This window comes from Onychomys torridus, chromosome 1, assembly GCF_903995425.1.
Source record: "Onychomys torridus chromosome 1, mOncTor1.1, whole genome shotgun sequence".
NCBI classification, from domain to species: Eukaryota; Metazoa; Chordata; class Mammalia; order Rodentia; family Cricetidae; genus Onychomys; species Onychomys torridus.
The window spans coordinates 16,790,962-16,815,135 of record NC_050443.1 but is presented as its reverse complement, the minus strand read 5'-3'; the positions used below and the strand labels follow the sequence as shown (position 1 = coordinate 16,815,135).

Here is a 24,174-nt window from a genome sequence, read left to right as displayed (position 1 = left end):
ATCTGCCTCCTTGAGACATCAGACATTGGGGAAAAGATGTGAGAGGAACCTCTTCGTTGCCAGCCATCTTCTATACAAGAGAATGAGGGGTGGTGGAGAGGGCGTGATGGTGCTGGACATGGTAGAATCTCGGGGTGGTTGCTTCTCTTTTACACAGTCACAGGTATGGAGCCTGACCTGCACACAGGCACCAAAGACAGAGAGATGTAGGACATGGCCTCGGTCACAGAAGACACGGAATAGATGATGGGTGCAGATTAGCAGGGTTCAGAGAGCAGGGAGATGGGGAAGCGGGGAGAGAGGAGACCGAGAAAAGAGACAGGATTTCCCTGTTCTTTACAGACTTCACCCTTGACTCTCAGAGACTGGAGTCAGTCCCTTGGTAGGGATGTCAGGAAAAATATGAGAGGTCAGAGGGGTGACCCAAATGGACACCCAGGCTAGGAAGTGTCCCTTCCCACCTCCAATAAACAACTGGAGTGGGCTCTGAGTCACCCTGGCTGGGATGGCAACTTTGGGGAAAACCCTAATCTGGGGACACCCTTCCTGCCACTTTGCCTGCTATATTTAGGCTGGGGGGATGGGTGCTGGGTGACCCCCCCAAGGCAAGTGTCAACTTTCCTCCTAAATATAGCTCAGGGGTAGGGGAGCCAGAGTCTCACAGAGGGGCATGGGAGAGCAAAGGGCCCTGCCACCCAAGGGACCGTCCAGCTGCAGCGATGCCCGCCCTGCTTGAGGTCTCTCCTGCCTTTCTTTCCGAGGCCCACTTCTTGGACTGCTTCCCTTCCCCTGGGGCTCTGGCTCCTCTGGCTGGGTGTTTCTCCCCTGTCTTCTTTCTCTTCACTATGGGTCACAGTTCTTCAAGCCCACCATATTCCCCTCGCTCTAATTACCTTGAAGTTTTCTTATCTGCCCTGAGACTCCCTGGTCCCCAGCCAGGAAATTCCAGGATAGAAGACTATGTGGGGAGCCCCACAGTCACTGTCTCTCGGCCGGCGTTGGGCCTTATCACTGCACAAGCCCAGCTGGCTAATGTCTGGCAGGGAGATGCAGGAGGGGAGACAGGAGCAGAGGGTGGGGACCTGTACTAGACGCCACAGCGATTCCAGGCCTGAACCGAGGACTGAAGGAAGAGGCTGCGGCCTGGACCCGGGTCTGAACCCCTGTGTCTGAAGAGGGAGGCCTGGAGCCTGCACCCCTAGGTCTGAGAGAGGAGGGGCGGGTCTGGACCCCAGTGTCTGATGGAGGAGGGCATAGCCCAGACTCTGGGGCTGAAGTCGCCGAGGCCGGGCTGCCGAGGTGCCGCACGCGCCTGCTAGGCGGGATCCCGCGCCCCTCCTCCGCCGTCGGGCGCCGCCCCGCCTCCGCCCCGACCCAGGCCCTCCCCAGCGCAAACGGCGAGTAGCCGGCTCGCGGCGGGTGTCCGAGCTGCCAGCCAGCCGGAGGAGGAGCCGCGGCGCGGCCCAGGGCAGCCCGGGAGCCGGGAAGGGCGCCCCAGGTAAGCGCTCCGCGCCTCCTCCGGCAGTCCGCCTTCCAGGTCGCCCAGCCCCCGGGTAGGGAGGGGCGGGGGCGGGGCCGACGGGGCGGGGCTTGGCGGAGGAAACTGAGGCAGGACGGAAGTGTCCAAAAGGTAGCCGCGATCTCCTCCAACCGACTCAGGAGTAGGGATCCCCAGTCCAATGTCCCCGGATAGAGAAGCAGGCGTCCCCATTTACAAGCACCTTGGAGGAGCGGCCGCAACCCCAGAACCTGTGGGTCTGAGGGAGGAGGCGGCCGGAGTCCAGAAAACCTAGTCTGCAGGGGAGACTCCTGGGGAACCAGAACACCCTCGCTGAGGGCGGATGGCTCTGGGGCCTTGGACCCTGGGTCTGAGGGAGGGGGCAGCGGGTCCCCGCACTCGTGCGTTGGCGTGGCCAGCCTCTGCCCCCGCTCACACTCCACTCTTCCCAGCGCCCCATCTCGGAGCCTGGCCAGCAGACACTCCAGGTATGCAGTCGGAGTCTTGGGCGGGCCCTGGCCTGTCCTGCGAGGAGCGAACATTCCAGGAAGCAGCCTCAGGGACCCAGAGCCCTGAGCGTGGGCCGGCGGGGACCCGGGTGTCCGGTGGAGGGCGGGAGGAGGGGATGGAAGCTCTTCCAGGCGCCTCGCCTGCCCCTCCTTCCTGCACCCCACCCCCACCTGCTTCCCATCCCTCCAGAGCTGTCACCTGCACCGGGAAGGGGCCTCTGGAGGTGGGCGGGGCCTCTCCTGCAGGGACCCTAGGCTTTCAAAGACTCTGGAGGGTGGCTTGGGGTGCCCTTCCCCCATCTGCCTATTAACTGGTTTCCTTCCTCCCACAGGTGGTTGCCCCCTCCCTCTCCTGAGATGTCAGGGAGGAGACGACCTGTATCCTACACAGGGGCCCCACAGAGCTTGGGGGCCCCCATCCCCAGAGCGAGGAGGTGGAGGTGCTGCTGACAGGTCTGGTATTCATTCATCTGCTGCTTTTCAGTCCTGGGCCAGCTTCTAGAATGCTCTAGCCTCGCCATCTCCCTCCCAGCATCTCCCAGCACTTGGGGCCGTCTCACGCTCAGGGGGTTCAAGACCATGAAAGTGGCAGGGCCCAGGGGTTTCTCTGCCTTGTAGGAGACATGAGGGCCAAATGGCATTGCCCAGAATCCAAACCTTACCCACGCCACTTGCTGGCTGTGTGACCCGGTAGACATCATTTCTCTTGTCTGACTGTACAGCCCTGGCTGGCATGGAACTCACTGTGCAAACAGGGCTGGCCTCAAACGTGTGGCCATCTTCCCGCCTCTGCCTCCTGGGTGCTGGCTTTACAGGTGTGCGTCACCACACCCAGCTTTGGCTCTTCATTCACACCTCACACCGACCGAGTAGTTACTGTTAATCTAAAAGTTAAGCACTCTCCAAGTTCTAGGACACAGGGTGCCCCTACGATCCTCCCAGTCTGCCAGGCTGACAGCGGGGAGGGGGCGCCGGGGGACCCTGACCTCTATTACCCAGGCGTCTTCCTTCTCCATTTTCAGGTGTGCAAGCCATGCTGCCTCACCACTCCCGCTCCTTCTTCCTCTTCCTCTTCCTCCTCCCCAGCGTCCCCATGGAGCCCCAGCCCCCATCCTCCACCTTGCCCCCATTTCTGGCCCCCGAGTGGGACCTCCTGTCTCCCCGCGTGGCCCTGTCAAGGGGCGCCCCTGCTGGGCCCCCTCTTCTCTTCCTGCTGGAGGCCGGAGCCTTTGGGGAGCCGGCAGGGACCCCAGCCAACCGCAGCCGGCGTGGGGCGGGTGAGACTGCGCCCGCGAGCCGCCGGGGTGAGCTGGCAGTGTGCGATGCAGTGAGTGGCTGGGTGACGGACCGGCGGACTGCTGTGGACTTGCGTGGGCGCGAGGTGGAGGTGCTGGGCGAGGTGCCCGCAGCAGGTGGCAGTCCCCTGCGTCAGTACTTCTTCGAGACGCGCTGCAAGGCCGAAAGCGCTGGGGAAGGTGGCCCGGGTGTGGGCGGAGGGGGTTGTCGCGGCGTGGATCGGAGGCACTGGCTCTCAGAATGCAAGGCCAAGCAGTCCTATGTGCGGGCGTTGACGGCAGACTCCCAGGGCCGCGTGGGCTGGCGCTGGATTCGGATCGATACAGCTTGCGTCTGCACGCTGCTCAGCCGAACAGGCCGGGCCTGAGGACTCCAGCTTGGGAACTGCTCAGGTTGAGGAAAGAAAGGAGCTGGATGCTAAAGGACCTCAGAGGCGACCTGGCTGCTCTACTGTGCCTTCCGATTGAGAACTGGAAAAAAAAAAAATCAAATCTCTCGTTTTTTGAGAGCTCAATCTGTGTGGAATGCTTGATGAAACCAAATGGAGGTTCAAGGGATGAATAGTTCTCCTGGAGGAACTCGGCAGTGACGAGAATAGCCAATGTCTGCTGTTGAGTAGATCTAATACATAACTCTGCTGACCGTTCCCATCAGAGGATCCTGGGACCAGGAAAGACCGTGTGAAAAAGTGATGTGAGCAGGCCTGTTTGCCTAGCATGTGTCAAGTCCTGGGCTCTATCCTGAGGACCACATCATAAACCATGTTCAGTGGTGGAAATCTGCAATGCCAGCACTTGGGAGGTAAAAGCAGGCAGATCAGGAGTTCAGAGCCATTCTTAGCTACATAGGGAGTTCGAGGCCAGCCTTGTCTACATGAGAACCCATCTCAAAAAAAAAAAAAAAAAAAAAAAAAAAGAAAAGAAAAGAAAAGAAAAAGGAGTGGTCTTACTTGAGAGGCTGCAGACAGGATTACCTCTAGTTCCAGGGCAGCCTGGGTTGTATAGACTGGCAGGGGCACAGGGCGCAAGGGGTTGGGGGCATGGTCAGGTGGGAACTCGATGGAAGCAACTGGCCCTAGAACCTTGTGGCTGTGGTCAGTGGAAGAGCACACGGTGGGGCTGGGGCTGGAATGAGGAGCCTGACCTGGCCAAGGCAGACAAGCGCTACCCTGCTTTGAGTAGTGGGCATCCAGAGAAGCAGGCTTGGCGGCCTCGTACCCAGAACGGACGCTAGTCTTTTTTGTTGAGCTTTGATTTTAGAGACAGGGTCTCATGCAGCTCAGGCTGGCTTTGAACTCACTATTGAACTCCTTATCTCCTGGTCCCACCTTCCAAGTGCTGGCATTGGAACCTGGGCCTCCTGCATGCTAGGCAAGCATGCCATCACCGGGACCCAACCCCCCCCCCCCCACTTTTTTCTTTTATGTTTTGGGACAGGGTCTCATGAAGCTCAGGCTGGCCTAGAACTGGGATATGTTGCTGAGAATGACCTTAAATTTTTTAAACATTTCTTTAATTCTATGTGTATTCAGTGTTTTGCCTTCATGTATGATGTGCATCGTGGTGGTGTCTGCAGTAGCCAGAATATTGGATCCCCTGGAACCGGAGTTACAGATGTTTGTGAGGCACTCTGTGGGTGTTGGGAACTGAACCCTAGTCCTCTGCAAGAGCAGCCAGTGCTCTTAACTGCTGATCCATCTCTCCCGACCCACCTTCATCTCAAGTGCTAGGATCACAGGGGTGTCATCCACACTTGGGAGACAGGGCCTCTCTCCAGTAGACGAGGCTGGACTCAACAGCCTATGCCACCGCAGGAGGGTGTATAAACATATTGTTTGGAGGCCAGCTTCTCCCACCCTGAGTGAGCCTGGACAACTAGCCCGGCAGAACCTGCCCCTGATGCTCTGAGGGTGGGTGGCCCTATTCCCATCCTCTAACCACCTCCCTCTGTCTCTCTGACTTCCTGTCTCTTTTCTGTGGGTGAGGAGCCCCTTTTTTTCGTTTCCTGGTGTATTTCCCACTCCTGTCCCCCAGCCCCCATACCCAGGTGGAAGTTTTCAGCCAACTGAAATGCAGGCAGGGCTGGGGACGCTCACCCTTCAGCCTTCATGGAAAAGAGCTGTCTGGAAACTGTTACCCGAGGTAGGCAGGCCTGGCAGAAGAGGCGGCAGCCCGAGGGCCAGGGGCCCCCGCAGGAAAGGGGCGTTTAGCTCTCCACCCCCTGAATCAGCCTGTCCCCTGTGTGCTGCCGTCCCCCGCCCCAACCTCCTTTCTCCTCTCTTGGAGTCTCCACCCTTCCCCACGAATCTGTTTCTGTGCCCTTTAGGGTCTCCTCCATCCTCCTCTTCCAATGTCTTAGTCTGAGGTCCCCGAATTCTCCCCACGCCATTGGCTGGGCTGAAGGTGGGCGGGTTCTGTTACGAGGGGCAACGGCTACACCACAACAAGCCACTTCTTGGCTTCCGAGTGTGAACTATGGCGGGCCGGACACTAGCTCTGCGATATGGGCCCCCTTGGTCCCCCATTTCTGAAACTGAGGTTCCTGGAACTTGGCCCAGCTGGCATCTCACCAGCAGCGGGGTCGCCCACCACAGGATCCCACCGGCACCCTTTCCTCCGCCCATTCTACAGGTGAGAGGACCCAGGGCCGAGGGCGAGACAGGAAAAGGGGGCAGTTCACAAAGCTGTGTGCTGGGAAGAAAGAGGACTAGGGTTAGGCTCTTGGTTTGAATGGGGCGAGGCCTGGGAGCCTGCATGCCAGGAGCTGGAGGAAGGAAAGGGCCTTTTGTCTGAACTATGCACCTTCTCCCCAGCCTACCGTCCTGGCACCCCTGCCCGCAGCCGTGAGGCACGACCCGCACATCTGGGCCTTTGACGAAGTCATCAGCAGATGGGAAACTACCTCAGGCTCGGCACACAGGCCCAAGACACACGGTGGGCCCTGTGCTCAGCCCAAGGCAGCAGAGCATGAGGACCCTGGGCGGGTACTTGGAATCAAGTCTTTGGCAGAGAAGGTAGGGTTCTGGATCCTGCAGCCTGGGGGTGGAGGGTTGGACACTGAAGGCTCTGCTTCTCACCTCGAGTCTCCTCACCTTCTTGTAGCTAAGAAGACACCAGGGTTGGGGTGTCCCCCTGGACACAAAATACCAGATCAGTGAGATGAAGGCACAGTACACGGGCTGCCCAGGTCTGGACCAGAGTGCCCCTCTCTTTGTGGAGCCCCAACCCCCGGAGCTTGCTGACCACCACCGTGGGGGCCCTTCCCAGGTAGAGCAAGCAAGCTTGGACACTGTGGGAAGGAGCCTGGGCTGTCCAGAGGGTTAGGGATCAGACTGAATTGCTGGGCTGGAGGAAGCTTGCATTCAAGGGTGTAGCTCAAAGGTGTTGGATTAGGGTCAGGATACTGAAACTTGACCTCTAGAGGAGGCTCAATGTTGCTTCTGAGGCCACGGGTGCTGGTGCAATGAACGAAGTTAAGTAGTTGCTCCTCAGAGCTGGACTAGAATATTCTGAGGCAGGGTCAGGTTAGCAGATGGACGTTAGGTTTACGGACGAGGAAACAGGTGTGATTGTCATCCAAGATGCACTTACTGTCCAGTGTCTGGTAACTGTTTAGACCAGGAGGGAACTGGAAAGGGCGTGGCTGCAGCTGGAGTTGGGGTTTTGGCCAGTGTTTAAGATGGAGTGCAGGGCTCCCAAGGACCCTGATTTGAGGCACAAAGCCTGAAACTAGTGAGGTGGCTTTGATGGGGCACATCCAATATCTTTCTTGTCCACTTCCCTTCCCAATACTCCTCAGGCCCTAATCCCCTGGACGAGAAACCCAGAGCTGGCTGGCCAGCCCTTTACAGTGTGTAAGATGGGTGTCCTGGGCCGCCTCCAGCCCTATCTGACCACCTCTGTCCGTGACTTCTCCAGGTGAGCCTCTGCCCCCCTTCGGGTGCTGGTATAGACACAGCCCCTCTCCTCTGCAGTTCCAACTGCAGATACAGGAACCGCAGTACCGACCCAGCTCCACTCTAGGCTCAGAGCCCAGAGCCTCCTCTAAGGCAGCAAGAGCCCATTTCCAGGACCCGACCTCTATTGCTCTTGGTCCTATTCACCCGCTGTTCCACCCACAGGAAGGAACTGTCTGGATACCCTGGCCGGGAAACAGTGGCGAAGACACAGGCCTCCCGCCACCTTAAGCTGCGTGGCGGTCTACCAAGGGAGCGCCTGGCTCGTGCACGTCCAGTGCCACCAGCTGTGCCATACCTAGGGGCCCTGCCTCTGACCCAGGAGTCTTATGGGCCCTTGGTGCACCCGCTCCGCAAGCTGGACCGCTTTTGCCCACTAGAGGCACCCTGGGGAGGCCCCCACCCGAAGCCAGTGCCTGGCATCTACAGCGTGCCCAAGGCCTACTGCACAGAGAACTCCCGCTATGGGAGTGCCAGGGCAGAGCTGGTGTGAACACGTGAGCCCTGCCCACCAGGCAGACATACACTCCACCATCGGATCTGTGGGTTGTGGGCAGGTCAACCCAGGCATACCCCACACTTGCAGGAGCCTCCTCCAGGCGGAGCTTACTGATCAAGGAGTTTTATAGCTGAAACCACACCCATTTCTGGACCAATGCATCCTGATTAGGGAGTTGGGTGAGGGGTGGTTGCTCCACCTCTGGTTGAAGGCGTCTGGGTATAGTTGGAGGCACACTTGGCATGGGGGGGACCTAAGGCCATAGCTGTACCTTCCTATAAGGTTGCACCGAGGCATGAGAATGAGCTAGCCTCCAGCACCTCAGGAGCCCAGGCAGCAGCCTCCAGAATATTCTCCCCTTCCCCTCCCGTGACGGGGTGAAGGGTCCAAGGGTCAGTCCTTCCTGCACTTCCAACGTCCGCTAGGCTGAGTATGAGGCCAATCACCGTGACACTGGAGCTGGTTCCTCACTTCCCTGACCTTGTCTGTCTCTCGCCCCCAAAGAGATTAGTGTCTAGGTTACCCAAGCCCACAGCCGCTGCTTGGTGGCCTTGCCACCCCCACAACCTGCAGGTATAAAGTCAGGTGGCCAAGGTAGGGAAGGCATCAAGAATGGAGACACTCCAGGTAAGAGTGTAGGGCCCGGGACATCTCCCAACTCCACCAGACCCCAGCTGGAACAGAGGGACAGCCTTGTGACCCGTGGGGGAGGGGTGTCCTAGCTGGTGGGCTCCAAGCAGGACAGAAATGGATTGGATGGAGGTGATGAGGTCCTGAAGGCCAGGATCTATATTATACTGAATGGGGTCCAGAGCCCGGGATGGAAAACCCAGGGCTAGACTGAGACACTGGCTATGTCCCAGGGGCTGCTACTGTGGCTGCTGCTGAGCCCAAGTGTGGTATGGGCCTCCAGGGGCCCCCTGCGGCCACTGTGCCGGCCTGTCAACGCAACCCTGGCTGCAGAGAATGAGGTCTGCCCAGTCTGCATCACCTTCACCACCAGCATCTGTGCCGGCTACTGTCCTAGCATGGTGAGCTCACCAAATGGGCCGGGACCTCACTTCAGACACAAGGTACTGCCACCTCAGCTAGACCCAAGACAGGAGGTGGCAGTAGGTAAAAGGGGATGGCACCGGGCAGGGGTCGTAGCTACTGCGGGGGTTTGGAGGATCAGGTGGATATTTAGCATGGAGCCAGAGTGCAGGAAGCGTTCAGCTCTGTTTTTCTCCCTGGGCCCCAGGTTCGAGTACTGCCAGCTGCCTTGCCTCCTGTGCCCCAGCCTGTGTGCACCTACCGTGAGCTGCGCTTCGCATCTGTCCGCCTCCCTGGCTGCCCACCTGGTGTAGACCCCATGGTCTCCTTCCCTGTGGCCCTCAGCTGCCGCTGTGGGCCCTGCCGTCTCAGTAGCTCTGACTGTGGGGGTCCCAGGGCTGAACCGTTGGCCTGTGACCTCCCCCACCTCCCCGGCCTCCTCCTCCTCTGAGGCCCACCGCTAACTCCTCTATCTCAAGGCAGGTGTTTCAACTGTCCCTCCTAATAAAGGCTAATTTACAACTGCACTGGGTGTCCTGTGGGCTCTGAGGAACACAGCAGGGCTCCAGTTTCCAACCATTTTATACAAAGTCACAGTGTCAGAACTTGTAGAAAACAAGGTGGGAAGGGTTGAGTGGAGGTCAGTTCAGGAGGTGTCCATTGTGTCGCCTTCTGTGGAGAGGGAGGCAGGCATGAGTGAGGTCCAGGGTGCTCCCATGGAGCCCTCTCCCACAGTGGCAGCAGCCTGGGTGGCTGGGATACTCACTGAGCTCATTGAAGAGGAAGGCATCTTGGTATTCCTTCATGTACTGTGTGGAGCGGGACTCATCCAGGAAGAGGGAGTATACACGTTTGATGTCGTCCACCTGCACCTCTGTGCCCTAGGGACAGGTGGGACTCAGCCCCAGTCAGCATGGGTTCATGGGTCTGAACCCCCTCCCCTACACAGTTTTTTCCTCTAAGATCACTGTGGTTCTAGTTCCCACTGAACGCCCACGTCCCTTCAGCCCTCCAGGCTAACTTGATGGCCTACCTTTCGTTTCCGGCACACCAGGCTGGCCGCTGTGATAAGCTGGATGGCGTATCGCAGGGAGGTCTCCAGCCCAATGCGGGTCAGCACTGTGTAGGCATCCTCACTCATCTCCACATCCTCCTCCTCACAGCTGTGGGGAGGCAGGCCTCAGCCAGGCAGGCCGGCACAGCACCCCACCCATCCCCAGAGCACACATGGCACGTCTCAGAACCCCACAAGAGGAGGAGGTTAGAGGAGTGCGGGCACAGGGGGCTCCCGACCCCACCCCCAGCTCTCCCCATGCATGGGCAGGATGCCACACTGGTCTTCCCAGATGCAGAAGTCTGGGCGAATCCCTCCCATCCAATCTCCAGGTCCCCCATAAAGGGGCCAGGGGTGCCCCACCGGATGCGCAGAATCTGCTTGGTGTCCTTCTCACTGTAGGGGGATGTTGACACAATGAGCAGGCGGTCTAGCAGGTCAATGGGGATGCCATGGGGGCTTTGGTAGCTGGTGCCTCGGATCCTGGGGGTCAGGAAGGACTGTTAATGGATGTTCCAGGACCATGCTGGCCATCACAGCCCACCTGAGAGCCAAATGACTAACTGTAGGCACAGTCCGCCCCAGCGGGGCCAGTGGCTGGCCTGTTGCCTGCTGCACAGCAAATTCTTGCTGGGCAATGGGGCCCACAGCAATCTGCTCCAGTCACAGGCAGTTTAGCCACAGCTAGGATGCTGACCTCCAGCTGGCGGACTCCACCCCACCACTCCTGCGCCCTTCGGGCCTGGGGAAAGCTGGCACACTGACTGGGGACTGCAGGTACATCAGAGGACAAAGCAATTGGGAGCAGGGCCCTCCCTCAGCTGCTGCAGACCTCACAACTGGCTCCCCTCTGTGCCCTGGTCTAAAGCTGCCTCTCCTCCCACCCTGCCACCTTAAACCTATGGCCTTGGGCAAGTCGATGAGTTTTGCTGGCCTACTGTGAAGTGGGAGGGATGGAATGGGGTGAAGAGCAGAGCAGGTGAGGTTGCCAGGCCACAGCCTGTTAGTGCTGTCTGCCCTCTGCATCCTCACAACCACATCCAACTCCAGTTCCAGGGGATATGACGCACTCTTGTGGCATCTGTTGGTACCACATGCATGTGAGCGTGCGTACACATAGACACACAAATAAAAGTAAATCAGAAAAGAGGTTGAGGAGATGGTTAAGAACACATACTGTTCTTGCAGAAGCCCCCAGGTGGGCTCCCAGTATCCACAGTGGGTAGCTCATAACTGCTTGTAAGTCTAGCTGCAGGGAATCTGACCTACTGTTATGGACTGTGCACACACCTCAACTCACACTTGCACATCCCCCTGCCATATAATGGGGGAGGGGATGCCAAGGTAAAAACATGAGACAGGCTGATGTGCTTGATGAAGCTCATGAGCCACCACCAGAGGGAGACTGCACCCTGAGCCGTGGACTCCTGGCTCCCCAAACCCAGGTCCTCTGCAAGAGCTGTATGTACTCTTAACCTGGGAACCATTGCTTCAGACCTGTTTTCTTTGAGAAAAGAGTGTCATGTAGCCCATGCTCAGCCTCCACAGTACTAGGACTGCCGGTGGAACGGGCGTGCCACAGTATCTTGAGGTCAAAGCCCCTGGGTCTGAGTGACCTGATTGCTCACAGCAGTTTGTAACATGTCTAATAGATGCTCCTGTGCTCAGCCTCTTTGGGTGCCTTGACCAACAGTTCTAAACTGCAAGTTGGACAGATTTTCTATCTGCCCAGGATTGTGGGGACAAGTTGAAGGTAAGCTTGGTAAGGAGGTGCTAGGCTACCAACCATGGCATTCAGCAGACAGTCCATTTACCCACAGGCTACCACCATCAAGCCCCTGGTCCAGTCCCTCTTCACCCAGAAACCTCTAAAGCCACTCACCGAGTGATGCCTCGGTTGGTGGCCATGATGAGCACGGGGGCCATGTCACTCTCCAGGGCCCGGTTGAGGAAAGAGAAACTCTCAATATCCAGCATGTGGACCTCGTCGATGAACAGCACCTGGAAGCCGTTGGGGCACAGATCAAGCTCACCTCCAGCCCTTTCCCCAGGCCGTAGCTGCCCACCTCAGTTCTCGTCACTCACCCCAGGGATGATCTCCGCCTTGCCCTCCTCCCTCCACTCAGCCACCTTGGCATTGATCTGTTCTCGGACTTCTGACTTGATCTCCCCTGTGTCTCCTGCAGGAGACAGGGGGTATCATGGGACTAGAGACTGTGTCCAGGGCCAGGGATGGGCAAAGACAGAAAGACACATGCCACGGAGTAGGGCTGTAGTGCTACGGCAGCAGGCCCAGGACCCTGGAAAGCCCAGGCAGACGGAAGGCGGGGCCTGAGGACAATGCAGGGAATGATAAACTCAATGGAGCACTGAGGGCAAACAAGTCTGGGAAGAAAGACTGAGGAGGTGCTGTGCCAGGGGAGGAGAAGGACTGGGGGAGGAGGGGCGCAGAGGGAGGAGAACAAAGGGGACACACCAGAAGATGGACACATTCAAAGTGCTGGAGGCTGGCTGGCGGGGGAGGGCAGCTGACCTGAGAAAAGGGCCAGGAAGCCCTGAGTCCGAGAGTTGATGACGTCAATCTCATGGAGGGACACGGTGTGCACCACCTCCTTGCGTTTCTGCAGCTCCCCGTCTGGGCACTGCACGAACTTGGTCTAGAGGGCCGAGGGCAGGAATGAGGGCAGCAATGAGGGAAGCAAGGGCACAGGACCCGGGACCCCACACCGGGAGATACCATAGCACCCGGACCCCATGATGTGACAAAAGACAGGAACGTCCCAGTGCCAGGTGAGGGGTCAGCCAAGTACCTGGGAGCCCATGGCGTCATAGTCACGAGCTCGTGTGAAAGAGCGGCCCAGCTTGGAAATCTTGCCGGTGGCCTTGTCAATAGTGATCACATCCCTGCAGGAGCAATAGCAAAGAGGGAGAGGCCCAGGTGGTGGTGGTGCACGCCTTTAATCCCAGCACTTGGAGGCAAGGCAGGCGGATCCCTGGTCTACAAGGGGAGTTCCAGGACAGCCAGGGCTACACAGAGAAGCCCTGTCTTGAAAAACAAAACAGTAAGAAGCCTCTCTCACTGCCCTGGCCACCTTCATGGCCCCCATGGCTCACCCGGCCTGGACCTTGTCCTTGGTCAGAGACTCGATCATCTTGGTGCCCAGATCGTAGATGGTCTCCATCTCTGTGGTCTTGAGGGTCAGTTTGCCCACCTTGGACCCCTGAGGAGACACACCAGGAAATGCTTAGAGAACCTCATTCCTTTGTGGCCACAGCTTCAAAACTGCCACGGCACAGGAAGCTCCTGGAGGGGGTAGCCTTGGAAGGTGGTTACATGGGTGCCAAGCTGTACCCTCCAATGTGTGCTGCTGCACCACTGTGAGCCCTCAAAAGAGTGGGGGAAGTGCCAGGTGCTGGCACGGCTCTCCGTGCCCAAAGAGAGGCACTAGGCTCTGGCCCTAGACCCTCTACTACTGAGCTGCGTATCCTCAGTCCTATTCTTACGTTTCTGGGACAGTGTCAACGACCTCAGCCTCAGCCTCCCAAGCATTTCAACCACAGTATACAAAAAGGTTTTTGTTGCCGGGCGGTGGTGGCTCACGCCTTTAATCCCAGCACTCGGGAGGCAGAGGCAGGCGGATCTCTGTGAGTTCGAGGCCAGCCTGGGCTACAGAGTAAGATCCAGGAAAGGCACAAAGCTACACAGAGAAACTCTGTCTCAAAAAACAAAACAAACAAACAAACAAAAAAAGCGTTTTTGTTGATTACAAAGTGAAGACAACTGAAAGACCACAGCTGGGTGGGCAGGGCCTTGAATGCAATCGCAGTGACCTTGGAACCTGCACGTAGAAGACCTACTCCCACAATTCGTCCTCTGGCCTCTACACACACTAAATAAATGCAAAACCCAAAGAAAACAAAAACCTTTTACAAAAGGTTAATTAAAAAGAAAATCCAGCTGGGAGGTGGCACACGCCTTTAATCTCAGCACTCAGAGGGAGTTCCAGGACAGCAGGGCTACATAGAGGAAACCCTATCCTGAAAAATAAACCAAACAAACAACCCACACATTCTCCTCAGGACATAAGCATGCTTTATACTACCCAGGCCTGGTTCAGGGAAATCAACTACCTTTTTCTGGCCCATGTAGAGTAGGAGGCACCGTTAAAGGCAGACTAAGGGGACCCGAGTCTATCTGTACATAAGTATTTTAACATTTGAATCTCTTTCATTACAAGCATCTGTGCGTCTATATGTGGATTTGTGCACGTGAGTACAGGTACCCACAAAAGCCAGAGGAGGGTGATGGATCTCTAGAACTGTTGTCACAGGTGGCTTGGGGTGCTGGGAACTGAACTTGGGTCCTAGATTAGCAATACATGTTCTAACCACTGAGTCTAATATTAAAGAAAAGAAGATCACAGCTATATATGCACAAAACCCTGAGGTCCTTTCCCAGCACCACACAACCTGGGCATGGTGAGGCCTATGATTCTAGCTCTCAAAAGGTGGGGCTTCAGAAACTCAAAGTCATCCTTAGTTATATAACAAGTTCAAGGCAAGTCTAGGCTACACGAGACCCTGCATTTAAAAAAAAAGGGGGGGGAGGGTTTGGGGATTTAGCTTAGTGGTGCACATCTTTAATTCCAGTACTCAGGAGACAGGAGGATCTGAGGGTTCAAGGGCAGCCTGGGCTATATTGAGATCCTTTCCCAAAAACAAAACACACAGACACAGACAGACACAGAGCAAATGAGAAAGAGGAGAGTCCTATGACACAGAAGTGGAAAGTGACCACAGGTTAGGTCAACATGCTGGAGCACTTCCTTACCCAGGCATCCAAGTAGAAACTGAAACATCACATGAAGAACCAGCAACAAGGGTTTGTTTATTTATCAAAACAAGAGTTTCCCTGTGTAGCCCTGGCTGTTCTGGACCTCGCTCTGTAGACCAGGCTGCCTCTGCCTCCTAAATGCTGAGATTAAGGTGTGCGCCACCACGCTCAGCTGCAACACAGAACTTCAAAACCAGGAGAACCACTGGCCTACACTCCTACTCATACCAAGCATCCTGAACCTGCAGGTCCAGAGGCAGGAAGAGATCACACAGCTGGGGTAGGAGAAAGTCAGGGCTGTTGGTAGACATGTGTAATTTTCTCATGGGGTAATAGAAAATTCTAGAACTAGACAGAGGTGGTGATGGCTGCCTGACACCGAGTGTACTGCCCCCAAACCACTCGTTCTGAAATGGCTGGTTTCTACGGAGCTTGGCTGTGGAAGGAAGGGCCCACAGGGCACACACGGGAGGGTCCCACCCTAGCAACACCTGCAACAGAATGCATCCGCCCTGTGTAACCTCACCTCAGTCCTTAGAGATGAGATTTCAGACCAACTGCAAACAGGACGAGGGAAACCTATTAGACTGTTTACTCTCTAAATTAAAACATTACATATTTACATACATGGGTACATGGGTGCATGTGCACAAGTGTAGGTCAGAGGACGCCTAGTGAGAGGCCGAGTCCTTCCCTCATGTGGATGTGGGGACTGAACTCACGTCAGGCTTGGCAACAAGTACCTTGCCCACTTAGCCGCCTCACAGGCCTGCTAGTAACTTTAAAGACATGAAATAAGACAGCTGGGAAGCCGCCTAGGACACATGGGGCCTTAAGGTTTTTCAGCACAGAAAAACCCCAGAACTCCCTATAACCAGGCAGAACAAAGCCATGTGCCAGACAGACATATCTGGGCGATGCTGGAAGCGGAAGTGTGTGGAGAGGTCAACTGGGGAGGGCCTCAGAGCGAAGGGGCTCTGCAGGAAGGAAACCTCGGGTTCTTGGTACCCACCGTAACTCATCAGCTCACACACTCATTTGGCTAGCTTCTCATTTTACAAGAAAGTCTACCTCGGCCCTGTGACACCCTGCCCTCAGGCTGGAGGTGGCTTGGCCATGAATATGGGTGATGTAGGAAGTGTTGGGACTGAGAAGTCACAGAGACTCACCGTGCCTGTGGCTGGCCGGTCAATCTGGATCTCCACCACTTCCCCTTCAATGATCTCTGTCTCCTCCCTGGGACAGACAACAGGGCCTGGGTCAGACTGGCCTGACACCCTGATTCCCTGAGCAAGATTTTGGGCAAGCAGAGTGGACACCTCACAGGATACTCACTTGATACGGACACCAATAGAACGGCGGAAGGCTTGAGTCAGAGCCTCAGTCTTGCTCATCTCCAGAGAAAAGATCTCACTGCCTGCGATGGCTGTGAACGGTGTGTCGGGACCCAATGCCTGGGCCATGCCTGTGGGAGCAGCGGTCAGGCAGTTGTGGCTGCTGGCCCTAGGTCCACGGCCTACACTTCCTGAACTCCTCAAAACCATCCATGCCCACCCCTACCAGCCCATTTAGCTTCCACATTCTGTAGTCTTCCACCTTAGCACACATCACCTTGCAGGGCACAGTGACATGACTACTTCTTTTGGTGAGTGCTATTTCTGAACTGATTCTGGATGGAGCCTTGACTCTCTGAGCCTGGCCACTTTATGAAGACAGCAATGATCCAAATTAAAAATTACAAAACAATGCTGGTGTGGTGGCAAGCACCTTTACCCCAGCAGCCTGGAGGCAGAGGCAGGCAGGTCTCCAGGCCAGCCAAGACTACGGGCCACTAGAGCCGCAGCCTGCTCTGCAGCACTATGAGACAGAACCACAGATGCAGAAGCACATGCTTCCCCACAGGCGGCTACCCATGAGGCCTGGACCAGAGCGGGGAAGGCTGGAGCTTAAGCAGCTTCCTTGGAATACAAGGTCACCCTAACATAGCAACAGAGAGTAGAAAACGTTGAGGCTAGAAGTCAGGGGACTCGGTATAACTGCTCAGTGGTCCTAAACAACCTCCTGATGCTTCTATGATTGTTAAACAGTTAACCTGTCCCCCACTTCCGAGGAGAATGTCTGCCCCATGAGGCCACTTACCCATGGCGATGGCTGTCTTCCCAGTGCCTGGCTGGCCAGCAATGAGGACGGCCCGCCCCGCAATTTTCCCTTCTCGGATCATCTCCAGCACCACGCCAGCTGCACGCCGGGCAGCTAGCTGCCCCACCATGCCCTGGGAAGCCTGGGCAGTGGGAGTTGAGAGGACATGGAAAGTGACTATCTCCAGGGCCACCATTGTGCTCCCACCACACCCTGTCTGCTGGAAAAACAAGGTTTCCTATTTCTTTCTTCTTTTGATACAGGGTCTCACTCTGTAGACCAGGTTGTCCTTGAACTCACAGACATCTGCCTGCCTCTGTCTCCCAGCACCAGGATTGCAGGTTTGCATTACTGTGGCTGAACTGCTTTTCAGTGTAGAATCAAGAGTTCTGAAGACAGGAATAACCCTGCTCATCTTGGCAGGAGCAGCCCATGTACCCAGCCCCATAGCTCTCTACCTGTCTTGGTTCCAAGGCATCATCCAGTCCTAGACCCCGGATGTGGGAGTGAGCGCCTGTGTGGGAGGAAGGGAAGAGTCACTGGCTGGTTCCAGGCCATGTTGTGTGGACTCTTGAGTCAGGGCTTCCCTCACAGCTCAGGCTGCCCTCTCGGTCAAATGAAGCCAGGAAGATGCCTGAGCATGTTCAGCATCTAAGAGCTGAATGATGCTACCAAGGTCCCGGGTACTGGGCCCAAGAACTAACCGGAGAGGGAAGATACTGGTGCTTGGTACTCAGGGCTCTTATTCCACTTCTCCCTGACAAGCCAGGGCATGTCACTGTCATCCCTGGGCCCAACCACAGGGATAGGGCGAGAGGGCAGACAGCTTAAGGCCCAGACCCCCCACTCCCCCAGAGGTGAGGACAGGAGCCCTGTGCACCAGATGGCTCTGTAATAAACCCAAAGAGCACAGGTGCCAGACCCAGTCACAACCGACCTCTATGCCACCACAGCCTTGAAGTGAGTCCTGTCACTTCTGGTGAGACTTAGCAAGCGCTGGAACTGTGTGAGTCCCTGGGTTCCACGCAAGCATTGGGAGTGGGAAGGTGTCTTATTTCAATAAAGTAGAACTCATTAGCCAGACATGGCAGTGCACACCTGTGACCCCAACACTCAGGAGTTAGAGGCAGGAGGATCAGACCTGAAAGTCACCCTCAGCTACACAGTGGGTTCAGGGCTAGCCTGGTCTACATGAGACTGCCTCAAGAAGAAAAACAAGGTCAGGCGTGGTGGTGCACACCTTTAATCCCAGCACTCTGGAGGCAGAGGCAGGTGGATCTCTGTGAGTTCAAGGCCAGCCTGGTCTACAGAGTGAGTTCCAGGAAAGGCACTATGCTACACAGGGAAACCCTGTCTTGAAAAAACAAACAAACAAAACAAAACAAAACAAACAAAAACCCCACAAAGAAGAACATTTAAAGGATGCAGCTCAGGGGTAGAGAGCTTGCCTAACATGACCAAAGCCTCAACAGAAAACATCCAAGGGCAGTCACTGGTGCAGCTGGTCTCTACCAGGTCTTCAGCTGCACCAGGTTCCAGCCCTTTAAACAGGGAAGCATCAATGGCCCATGCTTAAACCAATGTCTTAAGTTTCAGAGAAAGGGTCTCACAAAGTTTGCCAGGCCGTCCTGGAACCCATGTCCCTCTGCCTCAGCCACCACATCTGCCCAGTCTCTCAGTGACTCTTGACATTCACAAGGGGCAATTGTCTTAGCTCCACTTTGCAGGTCAGGAAATCGAGGTGCTCTGAGCCCACCATGAGCCGGTACTTAGCCCTTTCCTATGTCCTCGGAAAGGCCCTGCCTGCCTCTGCACCCCAGGCTTGCTGCAGGCGGTGAGCTGTGTCTTTGAGATGCTCTGAGATTTGGTTTCCTCAGTAGGGATAGGGTGACAGACTTTGAACCTCCCGGGGTCACAGGGGACTTCCAGCATGCGCACTCATGAATCTGATGGTCATTTGTTGAGTGCTCTGCAGGCAGAGGCTTGAGACACACCAGGAATGAGGCAGGCCCAGCACACCCCCAGGAAGCATCAGGCCTATAGGAACCTGATGGGGGCCCCACCACATCCTTCTCTGCCTGCCTGTCTGAACACTCAGCAGCAGTGGTCTCCCCTGGTCCTGACCCTGCTCACTTACCAATTCTCTCGATTCTTGTCACATCCCGGATCTCAGGAACTTTGGTGGTGGCTGCCTGCAGGTAAGGAGGAGGATGTGTGAGATTCCCAGGAGCTCCATTACATTCCTTCTCCCACAGGCAGGCAACAACAGTCCAACAGCAGACCCTAATCCCGCCCCATGCTGTCACTAATGGCAGGGTGATCAGCCCCACTACAGAGAGGCCCAGGAGACTCTCAGACCAGTGCTCTGGTTCCTATTAGGTACATGTCCCACAAAGAGCACAGCGCCTCTCTGGCGCAACCTGGACTCCATGTTTGTGGTTGAACATGCTAGAGTGTTGAGTTCGTCCACCGAACTGCTCCCAGGCAGGCCTCCTGTGCATCTGAGCCCTGGAAGCAGCAGCTAACGCCATCCCCTCTCACAGAGGAGAGGCCTCCTAGAATGGCCAAGCCCCTGGAATCTCCACAAAGCAAGCACACCAATGTTCACAACAGCCAAAGCCACACACACCCATGTGCTCAGTGACCGATGAGCGAGAAGCAGGATACGTTCTCTTCATTTATGAAACATTATTCAGCCATAAAAAGGAGTGATGCGCTGATATAGACATGTCTGGGAAGAACACTGAATGTGCTCGGTGGGCTCTACACATGATTCCAGGTTGGATCAGCAATTAAGAGTACTCACTGGCTGCTCTGCCAGGGGACACATGTGGCACCTCACAATTGTCTATAACTCTAGTTCCAAGAGATCCCATACTTCTGACCTCTGCAGGCATGGACTTACATGGAGGCAAAACGGCCATACACATAAAATAAAACATGATTTTAAAGACCTGTATGCTGGGGACTGGAGAGATGGCTCAGAGGTTAAGAGCACTGACTGCTCTTCCAGAGGTCCTGAGTTCAATTCCCAGCACCCACATGGTGGCTCACAACCATCTGTAATGAGATCTGGTGCCCTCTTCTGGCCTGCAGTCATACATGCTGTATACATAATAAATAAATAAATAAATAAATAAATAAATAAATAAATAAATCTTAAAAAAAAAAAAGACCTGTATGTTGAATGACTCTTATATGTAGTATCCAAAAGAGGTAAGTCCAGAAATAGAAAGTAGAGTAATGGCTGCCAAAGGCTCAGGGAAGGAGGTGTGGGAACACTGGGGGTGCCTGATAAGAGCCTGAGTCAGGAGGAATGCTCTAAATCTGGGGCTAGCCCAAGCTACAGAGTGAAACATGAGACAGAGAAATCCAGATGGTAGACCCTTTGCACATCTCGAAATATTGTTGACTCTAAGAAACCACAATGCTCAGCATGCCTCCTCCCTAAACAGACTTCCAGGACACTCTACAAATGTTCACAGCTTGCCTCTTGCTGTATAATCCTTCTAATTTACTGTCTCTGTTGGAGGCTGGATGGACTCCAGGAGCACAAGACCCCAGACTACTACTACAGGCAGGCCCTTCATAAGGCAAGCAAGCAAAGGTATACATCCAGGAACCCCAACTCTCCTGACAGATATTCCTGATAAGTTTGTCTTCTACAAGGTCAATTCTGTCCACTGTTGAACAAACACCTTTTAAAACTCAAGACCCAGCAAAGTATAGGCCAGTGGTAGAACTTCTCCATGCTGTGTGAGGGACTGTGCTCCATCCTGTGATATTTCATCTTGACGAAGATTATAATTAGCATGGAAACAAACTTCTGGGACTATCTGTGAGGGAGTTTCTAGACCGGGTTAAATGGGAAAACCCACCCTAACTGTGTACCAGCATTTCCCATCATTCTGCTTTGTGGATGAGGATGCAACGTGACCCGCTCGCTGCCTTGGGCTCCCCCTGTCACAGGGGCTGTATCCCTTCCAACTGCGAGCCATAAAACAAACCCTTCTATGATGGTCAGTTTTTGTTTTATGTCAATTTGACACAAGCTAGAGTCCTTAGGGAAGAATAATCTTAACTAAGAAACTACCTCTCTGGGGCCAGGCAATGGTGCACACCTTTAATCCCAGCACTTGGGAAGCAGAGGCAGGTGGTTCTCTGTGAGTCTGAGGGCAGCCTGGTCTCAGAGCAAGTTCCAGGACAGTTGGGATTGTTTCTCAGAGAAAGCCTGGGAAGGAGGGGAAGAACACTGCCTCCGTAAGATTTGCCTGTAGGCAAGCCTGAGGACATTTTCTTGATGGATAATTGAGTGATGTCTGTGTTGAGGACACAGCAACAGTTACCTGTATCACTGTAGACACTAGCTTCAACTCCTGCCTTTAGACACACATTCAAGAAGACAGGTGGCTGCCCAAAGAACCCTGGCAAAAAACCCCTGGCTAGCACTGTGGTCCAAGAAAATTAAAGTCTATTATGCTCATGCTGGCAACACCCTTGGATTCAGATCCTGTTGTGCTGGCTCCCTGGAGCCCACATGGGGCTCAGGAAGAAACGTCCATGCCCATATACACATAACCCCCAAATGTGAAGGCTGTGATCTGTCACCAGGCTTCAGAGGCTGTCCAAGTGGTTCCTGACAATCTGAAAGCCCCTTCAGTCTGTTGAGGTCGTGGGTCACAGAATGACTGCAGGAGTCAAGAGTCGGAGCAGCAGTAAGGCCTCTAAGAAGTAGGCTAGGGGGGGACTGAGGGAACCAGCAGGTAAAGGAGCTCGCCTCCAAACCCGACCACTTGGATTCAATCTCCGGACCCACGCGGTGGACTGAGAGAAACCACTTCTGCAAGTGTACATGAGTCCTGGTGAGCGGTCACCTACACAAATACACATGCCCACAAAATAAATAAAAAATATAACTGAGGAGATGGCTCAGGGCTTAAGAGTGTTTACTCACTCCTCTTGCAGAGGACCCAGGTTCAGTTTCCAGCTGAATATGGGGCTGAAGAAATAGCTTAGCGGTTCAGAGCAAGGCTGCTCTTCCAGAGAATCCAGGGAGGTTCAATTCCCAGCACCCACATGGCAGTACACAGCCATCTGTGGCTCCAATCCCTCCTCTGTCCTTTGTGGGCACCAGGCATGTATGTGGTATACAGACATAGACACAGGAAACTACCCATACAAAGAAAAATGAAAACAGGGGCCGCAGAGATGGCTCAGTGGTTAAGAGCACTGGCTGCTCTTGCAAAGGACCCAGGTTTGGTTCTAAATGGTGGCGCATATCCATAGTTCCAGTTCCAGGAGATCCAATACCCTTTGCTGGCCTTTTATAGGCAATGAAAGTACATGATGCATATACAAGTTCCTATTCATAAAATACATATAATTACAATAATAAATTTAAGATATATTAAAAAGTAACAAAAAATTTGAAGTGACTGCCAGGAAACCCTTTGGGAGCTCTGGCCTGAGCCTAGATTCAGCTTGCATCTGTGCCACATGGGAACGGAGAATTAAAAAAACACACATGGACAGCCCAGTCCAAGGACAGGACTCCAGGTGTTTCTCCCACCTCCCTCATCTGCTTCCTCCTTCCCCTCACCATGGCAACACCAATACTCCCACTGCCCTTCCTACAACTTGACTGGGCTCAACACTGGAACTGAGGCCACCAGGAGGCCACAGTAATTCTTCACCTGGAAGTCTGGGGAACTGAGGCCAGGCCCACTACTGTCTGGTCTCACTTCCCGGGGTTTACTCACTCATCTTAACATCCAAATAACTGTGCGTTCACACAGACATGTGCCCTGTATGAAGTTCCAGAAAATGCAAATGCTCTCTGGACAAAATGGCAAGCTCTGAACCCGCACTTTGCTTCTCTTCCTCTTGGACACACTCGAGACACATGCTCTCAAGTATACAGCACAGGTTAACATTTGCTCCTCTCTCAGAGCTCAGGGTGCCAATCTCACAATCTTCACAGACACGGGAACACAAGACTGCGGAACTGGCCACTGACTGTATCAGGAGGAAGAGAGATGAAGTTTCTGTAACATGATATGGGGAGGAGCCAAGATTCTGCCATCCCAGGCTCTTGTTTATTTACTCATTCACATAGAAATCTGAGTATCCTCTGTGTGTGTGTGTGTAAAAAGGAAAAGAAAAATCTGAGTATCCACATGACTCTTCCAACACACTTAGGATTCCCCCCCACACACAGACAAGGTTTCTCTGTGTATCCCTAGAATTTGCTCTGTAGATCACCAGGTTGTCCTCTAACTCAGAGATCTGCCTGCCTCTGCCTCCTGAATGCTGAGACTAACAGTGTGTGCCTGGGAGACCTAGGATTCTTTTTTGTTGCTTTTTGAGACAGGGTTTCTCTACATAGCCATGACTGTCTTGGAACTCTGTAGAACAGGCTGGCTTTGAACTCAGCTCACTGAAATCCACCAGCCCCCGCCTTCCAGGCGCTGGGATTAAAGGTGTGCGACTCCACACCACGGCCTGGTGAGACCTAGTTCTTAATACATAGTTGCCTTCTCCATCAGATTTTAAGGCCTCCGCTAGCTTTCTCCTTCCTCAGCCAGGTCAGCCCTCTTGCGTCCAGGCATCCTCCCGGCCCTCCTCCCTCAGACCTTGGTATACTCTCTTCCAGCTCCTCCCACAGGCCCATGGGTCCTCCCGAGCCTCCTTGAGAACCACGGACTTCCTCAGCCCTCTCCCTTCAGACTCATGCACCCACCTCTGCTCTCCTCCTCTTTACCCCTTGCTCAGACCCAGGATCCTCCTCAGCATCCTCCCTCACTCATGAGCCCTCCCACCCCGTCCCTCAAAGCCAGGCATCTTCCTTGTCACTCTCCCTTCATTCCCATGAGTCCTCTCCAGCCGTCTCCTTCAGACTCCATAAGGAAGGCTATTCTTAGTTCTCCGCATGCATCCAACACTTACCACAGTTGCCATGATGCACACCAACCGCCAAAGCCTCAGCGGAAACGGAAATGGGCGAGGAGCGGCCTTGGTTCTCTCTAGGCTCCCCGGTCATCCAGTCTTCTCTATGGTTTGGAAACTCTGTAACCCTCTCCGGGGGGCGAACGCTAGGCCGCGCCCACCCCAGAGGCTAAATCGGAAGGCGGGTGTCTGAATCCTGGGCGGGTTCCTGACGTCTCCTGCTCCTCCTTCTTTTACCCAGCCTCCCCGCCCCCCAACCGCTAAGACCGATTGCAAAATTCTGAACACTGTGTGCAGCAACCACACGTCTTCCACGATCCCTTTCGTCTCTGTCCGCCCTTCCTCCCCAAACTGGGGCCCCAGCCGAGACTGACAGTTCTATTCACCAATTACTTCCATGCTGCGCGCCAACA

At 54.9% G+C, this 24,174-nt stretch overlaps 4 protein-coding genes across 7 annotated transcripts; 3 read left to right on the top strand and 1 right to left on the bottom strand.

The window, feature by feature from the left end:
* The first annotated feature begins 1,401 nt into the window (after nucleotides 1-1,401).
* Nucleotides 1,402-4,125, top strand: Ntf4 (neurotrophin 4). Of its 3 annotated transcripts, none has more exons than XM_036181422.1 (3): nucleotides 1,402-1,498; nucleotides 2,340-2,460; nucleotides 3,030-4,125. In XM_036181422.1, exon 3 carries the CDS (start codon nucleotides 3,041-3,043, stop codon nucleotides 3,668-3,670), a length of 630 nt encoding a protein of 209 aa, XP_036037315.1. In that variant the 5' UTR covers nucleotides 1,402-1,498; nucleotides 2,340-2,460; nucleotides 3,030-3,040; the 3' UTR covers nucleotides 3,671-4,125. The 3 variants fall into 3 exon arrangements, with proteins under 3 accessions (XP_036037315.1, XP_036037325.1, XP_036037336.1); XM_036181432.1 differs by lacking the exon at nucleotides 1,402-1,498 and adding an exon at nucleotides 1,604-1,986; XM_036181443.1 differs by lacking the exon at nucleotides 1,402-1,498 and having other exon boundaries at nucleotides 2,339-2,460.
* Nucleotides 4,126-5,762: 1,637 nt separating this feature from the next.
* Nucleotides 5,763-7,768, top strand: LOC118582934. The gene is made up of 5 exons (XM_036186113.1): nucleotides 5,763-5,933; nucleotides 6,116-6,316; nucleotides 6,405-6,569; nucleotides 7,102-7,220; nucleotides 7,424-7,768. Exons 1-5 carry the CDS (start codon nucleotides 5,778-5,780, stop codon nucleotides 7,749-7,751), a joined length of 969 nt encoding a protein of 322 aa, XP_036042006.1. The 5' UTR covers nucleotides 5,763-5,777; the 3' UTR covers nucleotides 7,752-7,768.
* An 833-nt stretch (nucleotides 7,769-8,601) lies between these two features.
* LOC118582944 (lutropin subunit beta) lies at nucleotides 8,602-9,310 on the top strand. Its single transcript, XM_036186123.1, has 2 exons — nucleotides 8,602-8,788; nucleotides 8,998-9,310. The coding sequence occupies exons 1-2, from the start codon at nucleotides 8,612-8,614 to the stop codon at nucleotides 9,238-9,240; spliced, it is 420 nt and encodes a 139-aa protein (XP_036042016.1). The 5' UTR covers nucleotides 8,602-8,611; the 3' UTR covers nucleotides 9,241-9,310.
* Nucleotides 9,311-9,353: 43 nt separating this feature from the next.
* Ruvbl2 (RuvB like AAA ATPase 2) lies at nucleotides 9,354-24,117 on the bottom strand. Of its 2 annotated transcripts, none has more exons than XM_036186092.1 (15): nucleotides 23,762-24,117; nucleotides 18,954-19,008; nucleotides 17,275-17,330; nucleotides 16,817-16,958; nucleotides 16,013-16,142; nucleotides 15,847-15,913; nucleotides 12,958-13,064; nucleotides 12,654-12,747; nucleotides 12,377-12,500; nucleotides 11,929-12,023; nucleotides 11,726-11,844; nucleotides 10,207-10,326; nucleotides 9,823-9,952; nucleotides 9,556-9,670; nucleotides 9,354-9,461 (listed from the first exon to the last, which is right to left on the bottom strand). In XM_036186092.1, exons 1-15 carry the CDS (start codon nucleotides 23,771-23,773, stop codon nucleotides 9,436-9,438), a joined length of 1,392 nt encoding a protein of 463 aa, XP_036041985.1. In that variant the 5' UTR covers nucleotides 23,774-24,117; the 3' UTR covers nucleotides 9,354-9,435. The 2 variants fall into 2 exon arrangements, with proteins under 2 accessions (XP_036041985.1, XP_036041994.1); XM_036186101.1 differs by having other exon boundaries at nucleotides 9,354-9,458.
* Nucleotides 24,118-24,174: the final 57 nt, after the last annotated feature.

Coding starts and splice junctions, on each gene's coding strand:
- LOC118582934 (XM_036186113.1), top strand. CDS start 5,778: ATGGCGGGCCGGACACTAGCTCTGCGATATGGGCCCCCTTGGTCCCCC. Junction 6,317..6,404: donor TCAAGTCTTTGGCAGAGAAG/GTAGGGTTCTGG, acceptor ACCTTCTTGTAG/CTAAGAAGACACCAGGGTTG. Junction 6,570..7,101: donor ACCGTGGGGGCCCTTCCCAG/GTAGAGCAAGCA, acceptor AATACTCCTCAG/GCCCTAATCCCCTGGACGAG.
- Ruvbl2 (XM_036186092.1), bottom strand. Junction 16,959..17,274: donor ATGCCTTGGAACCAAGACAG/GTAGAGAGCTAT, acceptor CCCACTGCCCAG/GCTTCCCAGGGCATGGTGGG. Junction 13,065..15,846: donor ACCGGCCAGCCACAGGCACG/GTGAGTCTCTGT, acceptor GTGTCTCCTCAG/GGGTCCAAGGTGGGCAAACT.
- LOC118582944 (XM_036186123.1), top strand. CDS start 8,612: ATGTCCCAGGGGCTGCTACTGTGGCTGCTGCTGAGCCCAAGTGTGGTA. Junction 8,789..8,997: donor CCGGCTACTGTCCTAGCATG/GTGAGCTCACCA, acceptor CCTGGGCCCCAG/GTTCGAGTACTGCCAGCTGC.
- Ntf4 (XM_036181422.1), top strand. CDS start 3,041: ATGCTGCCTCACCACTCCCGCTCCTTCTTCCTCTTCCTCTTCCTCCTC.